This window comes from Camelus ferus, chromosome 22 (genome assembly GCF_009834535.1).
Source record: "Camelus ferus isolate YT-003-E chromosome 22, BCGSAC_Cfer_1.0, whole genome shotgun sequence".
In the NCBI taxonomy this organism is placed as follows: domain Eukaryota; kingdom Metazoa; phylum Chordata; class Mammalia; order Artiodactyla; family Camelidae; genus Camelus; species Camelus ferus.
This window is the reverse complement of record NC_045717.1, coordinates 9,047,052-9,065,203: the sequence shown is the minus strand read 5'-3', so window position 1 is coordinate 9,065,203 and position 18,152 is coordinate 9,047,052. Positions and strand designations below refer to the sequence as shown.

General features: G+C 48.4%; 1 protein-coding gene across 1 annotated transcript in view; it reads right to left on the bottom strand.

Moving 5' to 3' along the window:
* The window catches only part of SLIT3 (slit guidance ligand 3), a 583,256-nt gene that overhangs the window by 183,086 nt on the left and 382,018 nt on the right, over positions 1-18,152 (bottom strand). Inside the window, exon 5 of the mRNA XM_032465125.1 lies at positions 13,134-13,205. Within this exon, the coding sequence (XP_032321016.1) occupies positions 13,134-13,205 (72 nt within the window). The remainder of the gene's footprint in view (positions 1-13,133; positions 13,206-18,152) is intronic.

The window sequence follows — 18,152 nt, the reverse complement described above, 5'->3', positions numbered from 1 at the left end:
GCTGCCCGTGGCTGAATCTGACCCACAGATGGTGTGATCTGCCCTGCCCAGTGTAGACACTCAGTGTTTCAAAAGATTTTGCGTTAGATGCCAACATTTCAAAATCAGATGATTCCACGTAGAAATCTAAATTTCTTGCTTTTTCAGAAAAGTGAAAAAATAGTGGTTAAAGCCAGGCTTCTGTGCCTCTGCGGGAGCTGACCAGCAGTGATGCTGAGATGGAGCCCCCATTCTCCAGTTAGCCAGACGTCCCATCACCTCCTGCTCCTCCTCACACAGCACTCAGAATGAGTGTCCAGCTGCCATGTGACAATGCATGGTAGGTATGTTTATAATCCCTTATTGAAGGGTTTACTTTCAGTACACTAGATCACAGAAAATCTCCAAGACCACCAAACCAAACTCCCAAACCGTCCCTTCTCTTCCAACCCTGTAGACCAACAGCACAGCCATGAGATATTCTGTCTTTGTGTCCGTGAAGGTGGAAAGCTGTGTGGGGATAGGTAGGGTACAGAATATGAATATTTATTGAGCATCTGCTCTGTGCCAGGCTCTAGCGTAAGTCCTTCCCGCTTACCATCTCATTTAACTTTCACATGAAAATGTATGGCTTGGTTAAGCTTAAGCTTTTTTTTTTTTTTTTTGAGGAGACGGAGGCTCAGGTTGGGCAGCAATGCCCAACCAGCGAAGCACAAAGAAGAAACCCCGGCTATTGTACCGAAGACCGGGGCTCTTTCCAGGGTAAGAGGTGGGCTCCTAACGCTTCCTTTAAGATGGCTCTGTGCAGCCACGGGGGGTTCTCTACAATCTTGCAGGACTAGTGAGCAGGCCTGCTGGAGACAGGAGCATCTCAGAGAGAAGCCGCAATTCAGCTCCAGCCTGTGGTGCGCAGGCAGGACTGAGCATCCACGGTTAACACGTATGATTTTTCCAGGGAAGCTGGAAATCCAGATTTCTCAAGCAAAAGGTACTGCTGATCTTTGAAACCCCATAAAGAGGAAACAAAACTTATCTGGAGGTGGGATTTGGGTCACGGTTTTTGATTTTCATTAAATGCTTTTCTAAGCTTAGGCAGTATTGCGTAGTGGTTACAGGTTGTAGACATAAACCCTCTGGGTTCAAATTCCAGCTTGGCCACTTATTATCAGCATGGGACTGTGGGTGAATCACTTCAATTCTCTGGGCTTCAGGTTTATCATCTGTAAACTGATGACAGTAATCATAAGGTTGTCATGAGGACTGAACGAGATAATATGTAGAAATTAATACGACGGTGTCTGGTACATGGTCAGGGCTCTATAAACAGAACTTACTACCTGCTCAGAAGAAAGAGTACCTGTGTGAGGCACGACTCCCTTCTTGAGAGAACCTCTGTTTACCCTGGGTGTTGGGTGGAGGCAGAGGGGTAGACAGCAGTGTTTCAGCTACTGTGGGCTTTAGAGGGAATCTCAGGACAAATACGCCATCCCTGAGCCCAGGAAATGGTACTGCCTCCATAAGCAGAACAAGAAGCGCCAACTTTCATAATAAAATGCCAGTTAGCTATAAAATTTTAGAACTGCTCCTGGACCTTGCTCCGTATAAACCAAGCCTTGTTCACCGGGTACTTACTTGTCTGGTGAGGTAGTTTTCCTGGCACACAGAGCACCTGAGAACTGATCATGGGCATTTAGAAGTAATTTAGGTTTGCACGTTATGCTTGGGGACTGGTTATAGAGACAGCTTTAAAGGAGGGTGTTAACAATGGCAAAGAATAGCTGTCGTTTTAAACGGACACATTGTAACACACTGTCCATTTACAGAGCTGAACGCTTGTGGCAGACAACCAAGTACTTTTACTCCTGCATGGCAGGCACTGTGCGTGTGGATTTGTCAGCTCCCCGACAACACGGGGCTCTGCACCGCCAGCTCCCGTAACAGACCACAACCAGCACGAGCAGCGGCAAGGGTCTCGGAGGCTCTGAGCACCATCGTCCTGCGCCCTACATAAACGACTCCTCTATTCACCCAGCAAATAATTTTTGAGCACCGTGGCTGACCAAGTCTTCCCCCTTGAGTCCGTAAGAACTCCCCTTCCCGAATCAGCCTTTCCCGTGAGATGCTTCACAGCTTTCCTGCTGCTGCGAGCAGAAAGGCAGATGGTGCGGGAAACCTGGTTGAACTCAGGCCCTCTGCAGAGATCCCTAAACAGTCCCAAGGATGTCTGAAGGACTTCAGAGGCCCTCAGCCCCATTCCAGAAAGCATCTCCCAGTCAACATCCAACTTTTTCTTTTCCTTTTCTCTGAAGGTAAGACCAGCTCAGGCCTCAACCTTGGTATCCAGCTTCCAGGCATGAAGATCTGGTCTCATTCTGACCCGCCTTTTCTGCTATCCCTAACCAGGCCCCGGTTTCTTGATTCTGCTGCTGAGTTTTGTCTCAGTGACACAGCTTCGCTCCTCCCTGATGGAAGGTGATCTCAGAACTATCACACGAAACAACCTGAACCAACCACAGAGATTGTCTATCTAGTTCCAGTGATTTTTTTTTAAACCTTAAAAAAAAAATACAAACAACTCTTTATTATACAAATCTTAGGTTGAACCTTAATGTCTAAAAGGGACAATTTAAAACTTTATGATTATTGAAAAGCTACTTTTATTGGTGGGCTCTTGGAACGAAAGAGTTTCTCAGAACACACATTGAAATCCACTGATCGCAACACACGTCCGTGATTTTAGCAGACACGGAAACGGAGACCAGGAGGTTAGGTGGCAGCCTGAGGGCAGTGTTAGCATTGGTTTCTTATTGCTGCCAGAACAAATGACCACCCATTTAGTGGTTTACAACAAACGACACAAATGTATTTTCTTAGCGTTCTGGGCGTCAGAAGCTCTAGATCCGTTTCACTGGGCTAACGCTGAGGCGTAAGCAGGGCTGCGTTCCTTCCGGGGGTTCTGGGGGAGCATCTCTTTCCTTGCTTTCTCCGGGATAGGAGGGTCTTCATTCCCTGCATCCCATGGTCCCTTCTCTCTCTGCCTTCAGCACATGTCTTCTTTCTTGTAAAGACCCTTCTGATCACACTGGGTCCACTGGAGTAATCCAGCATAATCTATCCATCTTGAGACCCTTAATTTAATTGCATCTGTAAAGTCCCTTTTGCCACCTAGGGTACACAGTCACCAATTCCAGCGAATAGGGCGTGCACACTTTTGTGGGAGGAGGGGTAATTGTTCAGCCTGTCTGAAATAGGCAGCAGTTAATAGCAGATCTGTGACCAAACCCAGAACTCCTGGGCTCTTTGGGTACCGTCTGAGTCTTGATGGGGACTGGGAGAGGGAACAGGGTAGGGAAGGTGCACCTTCTTTTTATCTGAACTATTTCGTACTTGGCCTATTACAAACCATACACAGAATAGGGCAGCCCCACTGGGAAAAATAAGAGAAGGTGTGATGAAGTCAGAATTTTCAGAGTTAGGAAACAGAGCACCATGAAGGTAACCTTTTTCTTTGGGCATGAATTTGTTTGGGAAGGGAAGATTTAGTCCACTAGATGTGATGATCTGAGCCAAATTAATGCTCAGAGATAGAATAAAGGCAGCAATAATAAGTTACATTAACCTTCGTAACAACACCATGATGAGAGTAATATTATTTCCACTTAACATATGGGGAAACTGAGGCCAAGAAAGAGCTACATAACTTGCTTAAGATGACATAGTTGGTAAGAGTCAGGGTTGGTTTGACTCCAGGCAGCCTGATTCAGGAACCTGAGTACCTAACCATCGTCTAAAGATCCTGGAGTTTGCTGCAGTTTGTACATAACCCCAGGCCTGGGCAGGTTCTTTGAACCACAGGTCTTCCTTGAGGGAGAAGAAATTCCCACACTCCTGCCTCAGGCCCCAGCTTTCCTGCGGATTTGCTCTACGGGCACTTACATCTGCAGGGAGTCCCTTACCCTCTTTCAAAGAAGATAAAAAGAAGACTTGGGCTGAGTCTGAAAAATTGGATAAATATAAGCTATTATGAAGGGCTATGAAAGACATGAAGGGATTTACCTGTTCATGTGGAAGCTCACACTTCAGGGCTTGGCGGAATAGAGGGATGGGTGGGGCACAGGGAATTCTTAGGGCAGTGAAGCTATTCTGTATGCTGCTACAGTGGTAGTATGTGCATCGTTATACATTGATCAAAACCCACAGGGTGAACCCTAATGTAAACTGTAGATCGTAGTTAAAATGTATCAACATTGGGTCAGTAATGGTACCAAATGTACCAGACTAATGCAAGCTGTTAATCATCAGAGAAACCATGTGTTGGGGGACAGGAGGGGTGTGTACTGTGTACTTGCCACTCAATTCTTCTATAAACCTAAAACTGCTCTTAAAAAATAAAGTCTATTAATTAAAAAAAAAAAAACCTCACACTTTCAGACAATCTTGATGGCTTTCTCAAAAATACTTTCCCAATGGTGATCTCAGCTCATTCCTGCCTGGGGTCTTAGCTGGTGCTGGAAACCAGGAATGCCCTTGTAACACCCCCCCACTGATCCGTACCTGCTGTTTCCCACGAGCCATCTCTCTGCTCTGATCAAACCTCAGAGCTTTTTCCTGGCTAACCACTCCAAAAAGCACTGACCAAGACTCCAGACTCATTCCAGACTTGCCGCTTGCCTTGGGAGAATTCCTGAATTTCTTTGAGCCTCAACTTCCCCATCTATATCTAGAGACTAATACAATTTTCCCTAACGATCTGGCAGGGCTGTTGTGTTAATTAAACGAGATACTATCTATGAAGGCTTTGGGCGAACCATAAAGAAGCATTATTCACACATGTAAGACACATACTTTCCCTGTTTTACACCTCACTAGTATTTTTCCCATTTTACAGATTGGGAGACTGAGGCTCAGAAAGGTAAGTCACTTGCTCAAAGTCATGGAAGTCATAAGCAGCAAATTCAGAATTTAAAATCAAGCCTGACTCCAAAACTCATACTCAATCACTACACTACATTGACCAATAAGATAAACAATCAGAACATCAATCGTAGCGTCTCAAAGTGTGATCTCCACCGTAATAGTCGCCTTCCCTCTTCTCAAGACCCTTCATTTCTCTTTGGAGACACAAATCTCCAGGCAAAAGCTCAGTCCAACAGCGAATGCCTTGTTGACACTGCTGAACCCAACCCCGAGGGGCCCAGAATCATTGTGCCTTTTTGCCAGGACGCAGAAAAGAAATGGTTCTGGTTTACATGCTTGTTTTAAACCCCTCGTTTGCTGTGCATTTAGTGCCTAAAGGGGTTAAAAAAAAAAAAAAAGAATTCTGCCCACAAACAAAAATGTCCCAGATCGTAAATTTCAGAGCTGGAGCCAGAATAATGGTCTCCATTATCTTCTACAGGCTGTTTTTCCTTTGTTACAAGACACAATCTTGCACTCTCACTCAGGGTTTTAGCAGTCCTCTAAGTGCTGGAGTCTCTTTCTCCTGAAAGTCTCCACGGATTCATTGTTTACTGAGCACCTACTAGGAACCAGGCATAAAACTAACTCTTTCAAATAAAACAGTAAATAAGATAGACTCAAATTCTCCGTCGACACACCTTGCAGGCAGGTGCAGGAGAAAAACTTCTCAGCAGGCAGTTACCACTGAGGGCAAGATGTAATCAGAAATGCCCAAAGCCCGACAGAGGACCTCTAACACAGTCTACAGAACTGCAGTCTCAGCCTAGAAAGGGTTCTCCTCGTCACCCATACACCCTCCAGGTCCAGGCACAACTTGCGGGAGGGGACGCTGACCACCCCACCCGTTTGCCGTGGGATCACACTGCATCAAATCCTTTCCAGAACAAGGGAGTCTCATTTCCCAGTTTCTTTTACTTTTGTTCTCATTTCAGAGGATTTACTTTAAATAAATCAACAGAGTATTCATTGAGCACTTACACAGTTGGCCGTCGGGGCAGAGAGGAGTGCTCTAGGCGAGTGTTTGTCCTATTATATACACCCTTTGTGCATCTGTTTGCCTCCTTCTGTGACGAAATGTGTCAAAAGCAGGGACTTCGCTTATTCATCTTTTTATTTCCAGGACTTGCTTGGGGTCTGGTGAGGGGAAGGGCTCAATGATGATTTGTGGAAGAAAGAATGGAAAATGGAAGAGAGGAAAGAAAGAAGGAGGGAAGAAACGGAGGAAGGGAAGGGAGCGCAGGAAGAAGGGAGGGACGAAGGAGAGAAAGAGGGAGAGAAGGGAGGAAGAGGGGAGGGGGAGGCAGGCAGGTAGGCTGCCATGATCCCTTCGTTTTTTTTTTTTCTTAAGAAAGGAAAACACTTTTCAAATGCTTAAAAAATTTTTTTCTCTTTCCTTTTTTTTGTGGGGGTGGGGGTGGGAAGGTAACTGGGTTTTATTTTATTTTTTTAATGGAGGTACTGGGGATTGAATCCAGGGATTGAATAGTGCATGCTAAGCACGCGCTCTACCACTGAGCTATGTCCTCCACTTACATGCTCTCTCTTTCTTTAAACAGCTCATTTGGGCAGCCCTCAGCAGACCGGGGTCCAGTCCAGCTTCCTCCAGCAGCACCTCTGAAGCTGACACACATAGCCACAGAAGGAAAGGCTGGAAAACCGGCTGCACCTCGAGAAGGTGATGCTCGGCACCTGCTTGCCTCCTGCGGGCAGCTTTTCCCCAACACCCCCCCCCACCACCACCAAGGCGCAGCATCACCTTCATCACGAGAGGCAGGCGCTCTTCCCTTGTCGGAGTCTGCAGAGATGCCGTGCCTAGAAGGCGGCCCCTGCCTCTGCCCGATAAGCCCTGGTGACAGGCACTCAGCTCATCTGTCCAGTCAGCCCCCCACGGGGCCTGCCGGCTTTCTCCCGCAGGTCTCTGCAGTTTGCTGCTGCCTCTTTGGGTCCAGTTTGCCTGCCTGATTCAGGACCATAAGCTTCCAACAACCGCACAGATCTCCTCGCTGGCCACCCTGACTTCAGTCTCGGAGACCCACCCTCCCCACTGCTGTTGGAGCTGTCTTTCTGAAATAAAAATCTGATCGCGCTGCTTCCCTATTAAAAGCTTTTCAGTGGATCCCCATTGCCATTTGGATCAGGCATTCAAGGCCACCCTGACTGTCACTCCCTACCTCCTGCCTCCCCACTGCACAAATCTCACTAACCTCATCTCTCTTCACGGTTCCTCTCGCTCGCAGTGCTCCAGCCATGAATCTTTGACAAGCGTCAACTCTTCCAGACACTTCTGTCCCTTTGCACAGATTGGCGATTTTTCACGTGCTGTTCCATCTGCCTGCAGTGCCCTTCCCCTGGGTGAACTCCTATTCACCCCTCACGACCCGCTTCATGTCACTTCCTGAGTAAAGGTAGAATCAGGCCTGTCTCGCTGGACTTCCCCACATCTTTGTCCTAACCCCCAACTGAGCCCTGGCCCCAGTCCTGCAACCACTGGTTTACTAGTCTTCCCCGTCACTTGACTGTGAGTTCTCCAAGTGCAAAGACAGTGCCTTATTCTGTGATATTATTTTCATATTAAACATCTTAACAATCGTGAATGATTTCTTATATGTAACAGGCCAACTACAAATACTTGAGGAATGAAAGAACAAATACCTTAATTGGATGTATTTTTAGTCAGTCTTATTTGTGCACTGGGGATTCCACAGTGTTCGAGACAGGCAGGGTCCCTGTGTGACATCCAGACACACGGTGACCAATAGATGATTAAGGTCATTTCAGAGGGTCGTAAGTGCTCTGAAGAAATATAACTGGGTAGTGGGATACAGAGGAAGGGCAGAGAGGGCTGGGATGCTGTTTTTGAAGGGCTAAGGAAGGTCACTTAGAGGAGGTGAGAACTGAAGGATCAGAAGGAGCCGAATCTGTGGAGGTCTGAGGGCTTAGCAGCCCGTGCAAAGGGAACAGTAAGTGCAAAGGCCCGGAGGCAGGAAGGAGCTTGGGGTGTTCAAGGGATGGACTGCCGCATGGGAAGCATGGGATGAGTAAGAGAGGGGCCGGGCTGTGTAGAGTCTTGCAGGTTATGACCAGGAGTGTGAACTCTGTTCCAGGTGCAGCGGCGCAGTGAACGGCGGCTGAGATTAGCAGACGGAGATGCTACCCACCAATGGGCGCTGTGTGTCCCTCCCCACCCCTCCCTCACCCTCACACAAGATTACCGCCTGCTCACGGGGGCTAAGACAGCCCTCATTAATCTCAGGAAGCGGGAGGGCAGGCTCGGGCAGTGCGGCAACTCAGACTAACTAGGAAACACAAAGGCCGCCTGCCCAGCTTTGTTTTGAAACCGTCAATTCCAAATTCTGCTAGCTGGCAGAGACAGGGGTTATTGATTTTCCCTTCTGGAATGCATGTCCTACAGAGTCCTCGCAAATAGAAACTGAAAAACAGAGAAAAACATAACCGCTGAGAAAGATACAGCAAGGGGACATTTTTTTTTTTAAAGAAAAACAATCTATTTTGGTTTTGTCTTTTTCTTAAGATGCTTTGTTGGATTGTGGCCTGTCATCTCTCTTTCTTCCAATTCATTTTCTTCTTATCTCTATGTCTTACGATGACCTCTCTCTCCTTTCATCTTTTTCTCACTGTGTCTTCACCCAGCCCGTACCACGGTACTTGCATATGGTGGGCAGGGAATGCTGGCTTGGCAAATGTTGTCAGTCTACCCGAATGTTTCTTTCTCCAGATCAGTCTGTCCATCTAACTGTCTCTCTTTAAATAGAGCACCTCTCTCCCTCCCAGACAGGCAGCGGAGCGGGACCAGCCCATAAAACCAGCTTTTAGTCACTGCGTAGAGTGGTATTCCCAGCTAATTAGTTCTCTCTTTTTTTTCCCTGGAGAAGGAGGAAGCAATTAGAGGCTTCCTTCCTCTGCCTGGTTGGGGTGGGGCACCAAATCCCTTCAGCACCAGTATCACACTGGTGGCTCTGCATTCCTCCAGGGTTCAAATCCTGCCTGGGTCCCCTCTCTCTCTGCACTAACAGAAGTCACCAGCCTGCCTGCTTGCCTCCATGAATCAGGCCTCCACTTGCCAGCAGCATCCTCGGTTACTTCTTCCTGCTCCCTGTTGCTAGCATGGCTGAGCAGGAGCAATCAGGGCAGAGAGAAAGGGCCCTGGATCGAGTCCAGGAGACGGTGGGCTGTGTTACTAAGGGCAGGCTAAGTGCGGAGGCCTAGGTCCAGTGGCGTCTGCCGACTTTTACTCAGTTACGCACACTGATCGAAACTTAATTTTGTCATCTGGAAGAGGGCGGTAACAGTCTCTTCCTTCTGGAAGGGATGTCAAGACAAGCCAAGAGAACTCTTGTCAAAACTCCAAAATTAAAACCTAAAAACAGCCAGTCTTTGAGTTTCTCCCCTTAATGAATATACGGTATCATAAATGGGCCCAACTGTCATCTCACAGCCTGATATTCCAATAATTTATCATCTACTCCTATGTTATGTAAGTAACAGTAGAAGAGTGGTTAGACATCAGGTGAGGGAGAAGGTTCGCGGGCAGGCAGGTGGTTCTCACACAGACGGGTGGCAGCGATGTACGATAAAGATGCGGTGCATTCACACGTCTGCACGTGGGTAAACGAAGTCTGGTCGGAGGAGGGGAGTTTCCTTAACAGGTTTTATACAAACGTCATGTCTGCAAAGTGTCTCCTATTTTACATGTACTGACGCACGTTTAAATGTACAACTTCGACCATCAACCTTTACCCAGATGCTTCCCTTCTTGAAATTGCTCCTCGGCTCTGGTCCTGTAGCTCCAATTCCCCACATGACATTTTCTTTTAAGGTTGTAAGATTAGTTTTACTCCCTCTTAGTAACACCGTCCGTGTAGCTGTGGCCCACAGACCAACCAGCCAGAACAGGATGGGATGTCAGGGTCGCCAATTTCCTAACACACAGAAGATGCTCCGTCCACACTGTCTGTGGAGGACTTGACATCGCTTCACGTCCAACTCATGGTTGTCCCGCCTGGGTCTTATTCCCGATCTTTCGATCTCCATGGAGTGGGGGATCCACGAAGGCAGAGCTCACAGGTCTACGTGTCCTACTTCCTGTGGTTTCCTCCGGAACTGGGATTTAGTAGGAGCTCAGAAAACATCACTTGCCATCACTGTCTGTATCATCTAAACTCGGAACTCATCATTTCCCCCTTCCTTTCCCCAGCCTCTAATAACCTGTGGATTGCCAAGTTCTCTGGACTTGGTCTCTGCTGGTGTCTCACTGTGGACTCCTCCCTCACTCCTGACTGCGAGCCCGGATCCCTCGTGTTGGACTACACCGCCTCATCTCCCATCCCCTGTCCTTTTCCCACCTTCTGTCCTAGGTTAGATCTTCTTCCAGACGTTTTCATCGTGACCGTTCCCAGGTCGGAAGGCATCCACATTCTCAGGACCCACAGCTACAGTCCATATACCTGGCCTCTCCCTCTCTTTCTGACCTGATCACCTGTCACTCTGCCTCATAACCGCCCCACTCCCACGAGATGGCTCTGTCTGTGTCCCCTGAAACACACCTTCCACAGGTTTGCCTCCACACTCTGCACACCCTACTGGCCGGTTCACTCTGTGAATTCCAATCATCATTTGGGCTCAGCTACAGTCTTGACAATCGTAACAAAGGAAGACAGCAGTAACAGTGGCTAGAACTTTCTAAGCACCTTCCACGTGCCAAGCGTTGTCCTGAGTTACTCATATGCCATATTTCATTAACTTTCACAAACCCCCTAGGAGGTTCAGTACAATTCTTACCCTCCCCTCACAGTGGGAGAAATCTGGGCTCGGAAGTGTCAGGTACTAGCTGAGGTCACAGACTCAGGATGCAGAACAGCTGGAGGTCAGACCCGGAGCTATCAGACGGCCTGGAGCTACTCTAACCTGCCGGCTACTCTGCCTAAAACTACTGCTCTTCTCTGAGCCCTGCCGGCCCCTTACCACGCATGGCCGCTCACTCGCCAGTTTGGCTGTGGACTGTTACCTCCCTAAACATTGTCTCGTATGCACACATCTTTCCCGTCCCCAGTTAGACTGTAAGTCACCTGAGAACATGAATCAGACTTCTGGGCCTTAGAGGTTCTGGCCACCGACAGAGTGCTGGCTGCACTGATGAGGAGTGTAAAGGAATCCACCCCGTTCAGCTTTGCTGGTCAATTCATCCTTTAAGCAGTGTGCGTACTCCCTTCCCCCACCCCCACCCCCCGCCCCCTGCCCCCAATCCTGGCTGTTCGGGTCCTTGAGGGACACACATCTGCGTGGCCTGGAGAAGGCGGGCTGACTGTAGCTCCCGAGTTTGCAGACTCTTGACGCTATTCGCTCCCGAGGCCTCTGTGAAGTCGGAGACAGTACAGGAAAACAGCAGTAAACCGCCCCCCCAGCCCCCGCAACTGCCGAGGACGCCTGTGCCATTGAGTCTCCTTCTTGAGAGCCAAAAACGCAGTCGGTATTTACACAGACCTGCTTATCCATCGCTGCAGTATGTTTTTTTGTTAGCTGGCCCACTTAAAATCAGAGCCAGGAGATAGGACCGGCACACCACTTATGCATGTAAAATGTAAATTTAGGGCTCAGCCATCAAGCAGCTGGTTGACTCTGAGTTAGTCGCTGCCCTTCTCTGGTCCTCAGTTTTCTCACGGCTGATCCGTGGGGCTTTAGAGGATCTGTAAAGCTCCTCCCTCATCTTGCCTTTCTGGGATGCTAATCAACACGACTTCTCAGTTTTGTTTTACGTGCATGATCTAGAGTCACATTTTTCACAAATTTGTCTGCTCCTCCTGGCCCTCTCCAGCTCCTGGGCAAACGCTCCCAGATGAAGCAGTGGGCAGCCTACTGTCTGGGATCCCCTTGCAAAGTCCTCTCTGTCCCCTGCCCCCTTCACCCCAGATGACTCTGCCTCTTGCATGCTTTGCATGTTAAACACCTAAAGCTTTCCGCTCAGTTCTCAGCAAAAGGGAGGCAGAGAGCCTGTATCAGGAAGCCATCATCAGCTTCCCAGCACACGCAGATCCCTGCAGTCCATATAGGGAAAAGTAAGAGCTAAACTAGTTTTTGTTTTTTTTTTTTTAAAAAAAAAACCTCCTTCAGGACTTTTTCAAGTTAAATGTGAGCCTGGAGAGGAGGTCAGAAATGCCTCCTCTGTACCCCTGTCCAAACACATGTTTGTAGCCCACGGACACAGTGGCGTGGGTAGAAAATTCAGAAGACATACTCCTCGTGAAGGGAAGGGCCCAGGAGTCATGATAAGAAGCAAACAGACGGGGCCAGGTGGGAAACGACAAAATTCCTTATTTGACAAGTTCAAAAAAGTGATGATGGAACAGTTCGGCAGCAATGGGCAACGGAATCTGCACGTGACAAAATTACACAGAAGTGCACGTGCTCACGTGTGCACACAGATACAAATGAGTGAGTGTGAACCCGGGACGTCGGAAGAATGAGGTCTGTGGACTGCACCCAGGTCTGCTTCCTGGCTTTGCTGTTATACTATGGTTATATAAGATGTTACCACTGGGAAAAAACTGGGTAAAAGGGTACACAGACCAATCTGCTATTTTTTTAAGCTTCCTGTGAATCAATAATTATTTCAAAATAAAAATTGTAAAAAACCACCCCAAGCACCTCGTGCAGATCTGGCTATTTCTCCCCACGATCCTGGGACACAAGTCCCAGGGCTCTCCCACAAGATCCCATTTCTAACGGTGAGCTACACCTTCACCATCACGATCTTGAGCGTCATCAAGGCTCCCACGTAGTGAACACTTACAAACACGAGGCACTAAGTGTTTAAAACACGTTCTCATTTGCATCATTACCCCACCAGGCTATCATCCCCATTTTACAGACGGTAATGACCTTGGGAGAAGCTGAGTCGAGCTCCAGGCCACAGGCCCCTCTGGGGCCAGGCTGTGACTCAGGTCTGGGACTCCATGCTCACACTTGAGGATGAAAAACCAGAGAAAGGCAGGACTCTGTGGAGCTGGCGATCGACGCGTGTTCCCTGGAAACCACGGAAGCACATCCCTCAACCCGCCTCAGAGGCTCCTGGATGGAGGCAGCACACAGCACGGCGACACCGCCTTCCCGTCCAGTCCCCCCGCCCTGCTCTGGCCAGAGCATCACATCTGCATCGAAGGAAGGAAAACATCACTTACAGGTTCTTCACGTCGGCGATGCCTCGGAACGCCTTCCTGGGGATGCCCACGATCTGGTTCTCGCTCAGGTCTCTAAACAAGAAGAGAAGACGCACAGGCGTTAACCACCCGGCCTGGCTTTATCTGCATCTCATTACGATAACAAAACCCCTCGGAGGCTGCCTCTGTCGTCAGGGGTGCCTGGGGGGCTGTTCAGTCGCAGGCCGCAGGCTGCTGCAAGCCTTCACTTTGCTCCTCTGGTGCCGGCCTTTGCTGAAATGGTTACCAGGCGGAGCGGTTCGCCTCCAGGAGGGCTCTGTGGGTGGTCTCGCACCTCCAGGCCACGAGCCAAGCTGCTGGGTTATTTGTCGCACACACGTTCTGCACCCAAGTCTCTGTTTTGCCACCTCCCAGAGTTGACCCCTTCCTCTCCCCTCCCCCACAGCGTCCCTCCCCCACCACAGGGTCAACACCACTCCGTCTCCCATCTCTCAGGGACTCTCTGTCTTTGCCATCTGCGATTGGAACGGAGCCTGGCCATCCTGCTTTTCTGACAGGGGATGACCATCTCTGCTTTTATTCGTGCTCCAGAGAGACCTCTGGGGGTCTCCTGGATCATCTCTGTGATAGGCGTGATGAATTCAACTTTCATTTCCACAAACCCATCCAAAATGGGGGTCCCACTGCACCTCATCTCGGATTTAGCCCTGCGAACACGTTGCTTTGAGCAAAGAAGGGAAGGGACAAAGTGTCACGTCCTGAAGCTGGCTCAAACCCAAGTCCTGCACCAAGGTCCTCTTTATGAATCCCCAAAGCCTCAATTTCCTTTCCTAAGACCCATGCTTTTTTTTTTTTTTTTCCATTTTGTTTTCCGGTTTCATTTTTTGCTGGACCAAACACACACACTTGTTTCATTCATACCTCATGCTTGCTTGGGGTCTTAGAGATTAATCAAGTATGTGCATGTGTATCAATCACATCTATATCTATAAATATGCATTCCTGTTATTTCGGAAAAAACACAAAAACCTTCACATATTAAGGTAAAAAAATTACCTACCCAGACATAACCACTGTTACCAATTAGGAGTAATATATATAAATTTCACCAATATGATCTCACAGTACAGAGTCTGTCATAACCTTTTTTTTTTGCTTACTATATTGAGACCATCTGTTCATATCATTAACTATACATCTACACTGACATTTTTAATGGCTGTATATCATCCAATTCTATAAACGGCTATATGATCCCGCATTGCTGGGTATTTGTTTGCCATTTACCGAAACACTGGGGTGAACTTCCCTGCCTGTGCATTCTGGGGACACTTGTTTGGCTACTTCCTTGGTATCAAGTCCCCTGAGGCGAATGCACTGGGTCAACACCTCCTGCTCTTGTCTGTTGAGGGGCCACATGCTGAGCAGCTGGCCAAAAGGAGATGCGCGGGGACTGTCCGGGGCCACTGTTAGGCTCAGAGTTGCAGCAGGGTTCGGAGATGGATGCTAGCGGCTTCTGGGGCTGAAGAACAGAGTGCTCCCCATCGCAAATCCACTTTCCTCTGCCTGCAGCAGATGTAAGTAAATTCAGATGCACGGTGAGTCCCGTTGCAGGCTCCCCCGGCTGGGCCTGATTCAATGAGCAGGGCTCCAGCCTTGAGTCAGGGCGCTGAACAAAGCCCACGATGACAGCAGAGGTCAGGCAGTGTCACCGAGGCCACTCCTCTGCTCTCCATCAGCCTCCAGGAGAAAGGGGCCCAGGTCCTGTCATCTGACTAATGCAATTTCCATGACATCTGGGCCGTACCCAGGGCTCCGGGAGCCACAATGGGCCCAGTCTTCTCTGCAAATGACAGCAAGCCCCTGCCGCGAGCCTCCCAGGCCTGGCTGCTAGCTGTGGCCGCTCTGGGAAACAGCTCAGGCCACACTCTCGGCAAATGGCTGATGATCAGAATCAGGGGCAGGTGGAGGAAACAGGAGAGAGGTTTAGAATGATCACCCTTAAGCCCGCTGGAAAGCCAGAAGAAGGGGTACATAGTCCAGTAATGCATTAATCCTCTGAGGTTAAGGCACCCCAGTCTACCGAAGGAACAGCGACTGTATGGGAGTTCTGGTTTGCAGTACAGTGGGAGGAAGAGAGGCGAGCCATGTCTAAGCAGAAAAATCTGGTGGAAAATCTCCCAAGGAACACTCACACAGACAAAATCCCGCGCTTGGATGGGACAGCCACTTGGGTTTCTGCTCGCTGTTTTTTTTTTTTTTTTTTTTTTTGCTGTAAACAGACCCAGTCTTGCCCCCATCTTAAGGAGCCCCGTTTAAAGCATAGCACCTCCCACCTCCCCGCATGGATTTCCCCCTACAGCAACTGAGCAAGGCAGTAGATTGCAGGGAATTTATCTGTTCTCCATGACAATCTGCTTGTAAATTTTATTAATTTTATTTTCCATTGAGTCTTCCTTCTCCGGCTAACAATACCGCTCCCATCCATCTGCAGGATTGTATATTGATTTCATAAATACCTCCAGTGGGCTGACAAACTGACAGCTTTAATGGTGTTACTGATGGGGCGTGGAAGAGGGTTCAGGGCTGGGTGCTTCATTTTTGGTAACTGTCCCTTCACAATTATCTCCCGGGCCTTTGTGAGGGTTCCTAATAGTGTGTTTATCTCAGCGTGATGCCAGAGCATGAAGCGATGGTTAAGTACTATCCTTGAGAGAGACAAGAGCCACCATTTTCGGCTGACACTTAAATAAAAATAACAAAATCTATCCGTAGGGCCCAAGAGCCTAGTTCCAGCCAATTGCTTGTTGGTAGGGGTTGAGTGCCTCCCTCTTCCTGGGGGAAAATGCTTGAAAGTGACCAGGGAAAGGGAACTTGCTTTTTTTTTTTTTTTTTTTTTCCTTCAATCCTTAGATAAAAGGTATGAGGTTGGAGTTAGAATGAAAAAGAGGGGTGTGCCGGGATTTTCTGGGGGAAACAAAGGAAGATGGCTGGGTGGGAAGTGGGGCTACAGATCGGGATGTCTTTTTAAATAATTAGGGCTCTGAAAGAAAGGAGGACTGCATTAGCTAAAGTGCATTTTCCTGCTTCCGGAAAATGATTAACGGACTGATTATTCCGTCCAAAAACACAAGACCAAAGAGGACTTATTAAGGAGACAGTAAGTCAAATAGGAGTTGGCAAGAACCAATATATCCCCCTTCCAGCCAACACCTGCCCCCCTCCCCACCTTTTTAATTTACTAAAATGCTTTGGACACAGATTAACTTTCTTTGCAAATTTATTATTGCTTCATCTACCTTGAAGTGGGAACTGCAGACACTTTGATAAATGGATTGAAAGGTTGTCTAGTTCCAGTGGCGCTTTTGACGTGCTTCCCGGGGCTCTCCCTGCAATGTCAGGCGTGCTTTGTTCTCAGACCGACAGTGAATGACAGTCCCCACCTTCACCCCACCCCTGCCTCCCATGCTTACCAGCAAGACCAAAGGCAAGAAGCAAGAAAACGCTCTCCTCTTTGCCCTGGTGGGGACAGTGTGCTTGTCTCGGTCACCGTCATGCTACCAGCAAGTCCCGTCTGTGTTGCATGACAGTTTATGGGGGATTTGCTCCCAGAGGTCAATCTCGAATCTTCCCAAAGGTACAAAACGGGGCTTGGAAGCACCCTGACCTTGGAGAATTCTTGTGTCTAAAGTAGGTAGAGCCAGTGACAAGCTGTATGATCATGCAAACTACTGAAATGCTCTATGCCTCAGTGCCCCCATCTTTACAGTGGGACTATTAATTTTGGTGACCTCACAGGTTAACAGTGAGGATGAAATGAGTTGGTATGTGTGCACTGTGGACAGCACCTGGAACCGTGGAGGCATTCGATGAAAGGCTGCATTTATTTCTTGGACTTTCCCCCCATTTAGCCCTGGATTTACACTGTTGAAAACCCCTTATCGCCATTCTCAGAACATACACCGACAGCTCTGCAAGGAATAGAACACCTACACGTTGCTAATATTCTTTCTGTAAAATCCGAGGGAGATCAAAGTTTCACACATCTGTCATCTGGACAAGAGTATCTGTATGGGAGTCTAGATTCTTTTGGATAAAACAAGAGCGCCTGACTCGGGAGGAAAGGTCTGTCTTAGGTTGGGCTCTCTCAGAAGCAGTTGCTTAGCCAAGTGATGGATTCACAGAGTGCTCCTGGGAGAGACAGGTAAGGGATGGAGGAAGCAGGATGGAGAAGAAATGAAGGACAATTAGGTAAAGGGCTGGCCTTAGCCCGGTACCCTGGGAGTTCCTGCCTCTAACCAAGGGATCTGGGTCTCTGTGGCCCAGCACCAGACACTCCTTGGTTACAGCACCCAGGGGAAATGCAAATTCCCTACCTCTGCCTGCTCTCCGTAAGGCTGGATGAAGTGGTTCCAGCAGCTCACAGATAGATTGCTGAAGAGGTTCCCAGCCGTGACTTTTTAACAGCAAGGCCCAAAGAGGCAGGAGATGGGAGCCAATGTCTGTAAAGGGACCCAGAGGATCCAACCCAAAGCACTCATAAGAGAGTTCAAGGACAGTTCTCCTAAATCAGAAAGTTCTCTGAAGGTTCAGAAAAATCACTCCCGAAAGGTAACATGTCCAGGATCAAGAGGCCATGGAGGAAGCTAAGTGAGCAAAGGAAACTGGGACGACCCAGTCAGGTACCTTCTTTGTCTACCTCCCCAAGCCCCTTGCACGGAGACCAATCAGGTGCCTTTTTAGTAACATTTTAAACTATCCATCAATTCTTGATTAGCCAAATGAAAAGAGAGGATAATCTAAAAGCATTTATATTTAGAACCTTTATTGGATTCGGGATCAGGGCAGTGGATTGCCATTCTGATTCTCTTTGACCTGAGTATGCATTAAAATTATTTTCCTAGTCACTCGCTGCCTAGCAGGAAGAAACGGCCCATTGGTGCAGTAGGTATCAATCAAAACTCATTTAGGGATTTAAAAAATGAAGGCTAATCTATGAGTCTAACGTTTCTTGTGCTCTCAGTACTAGCATCCTCTGCG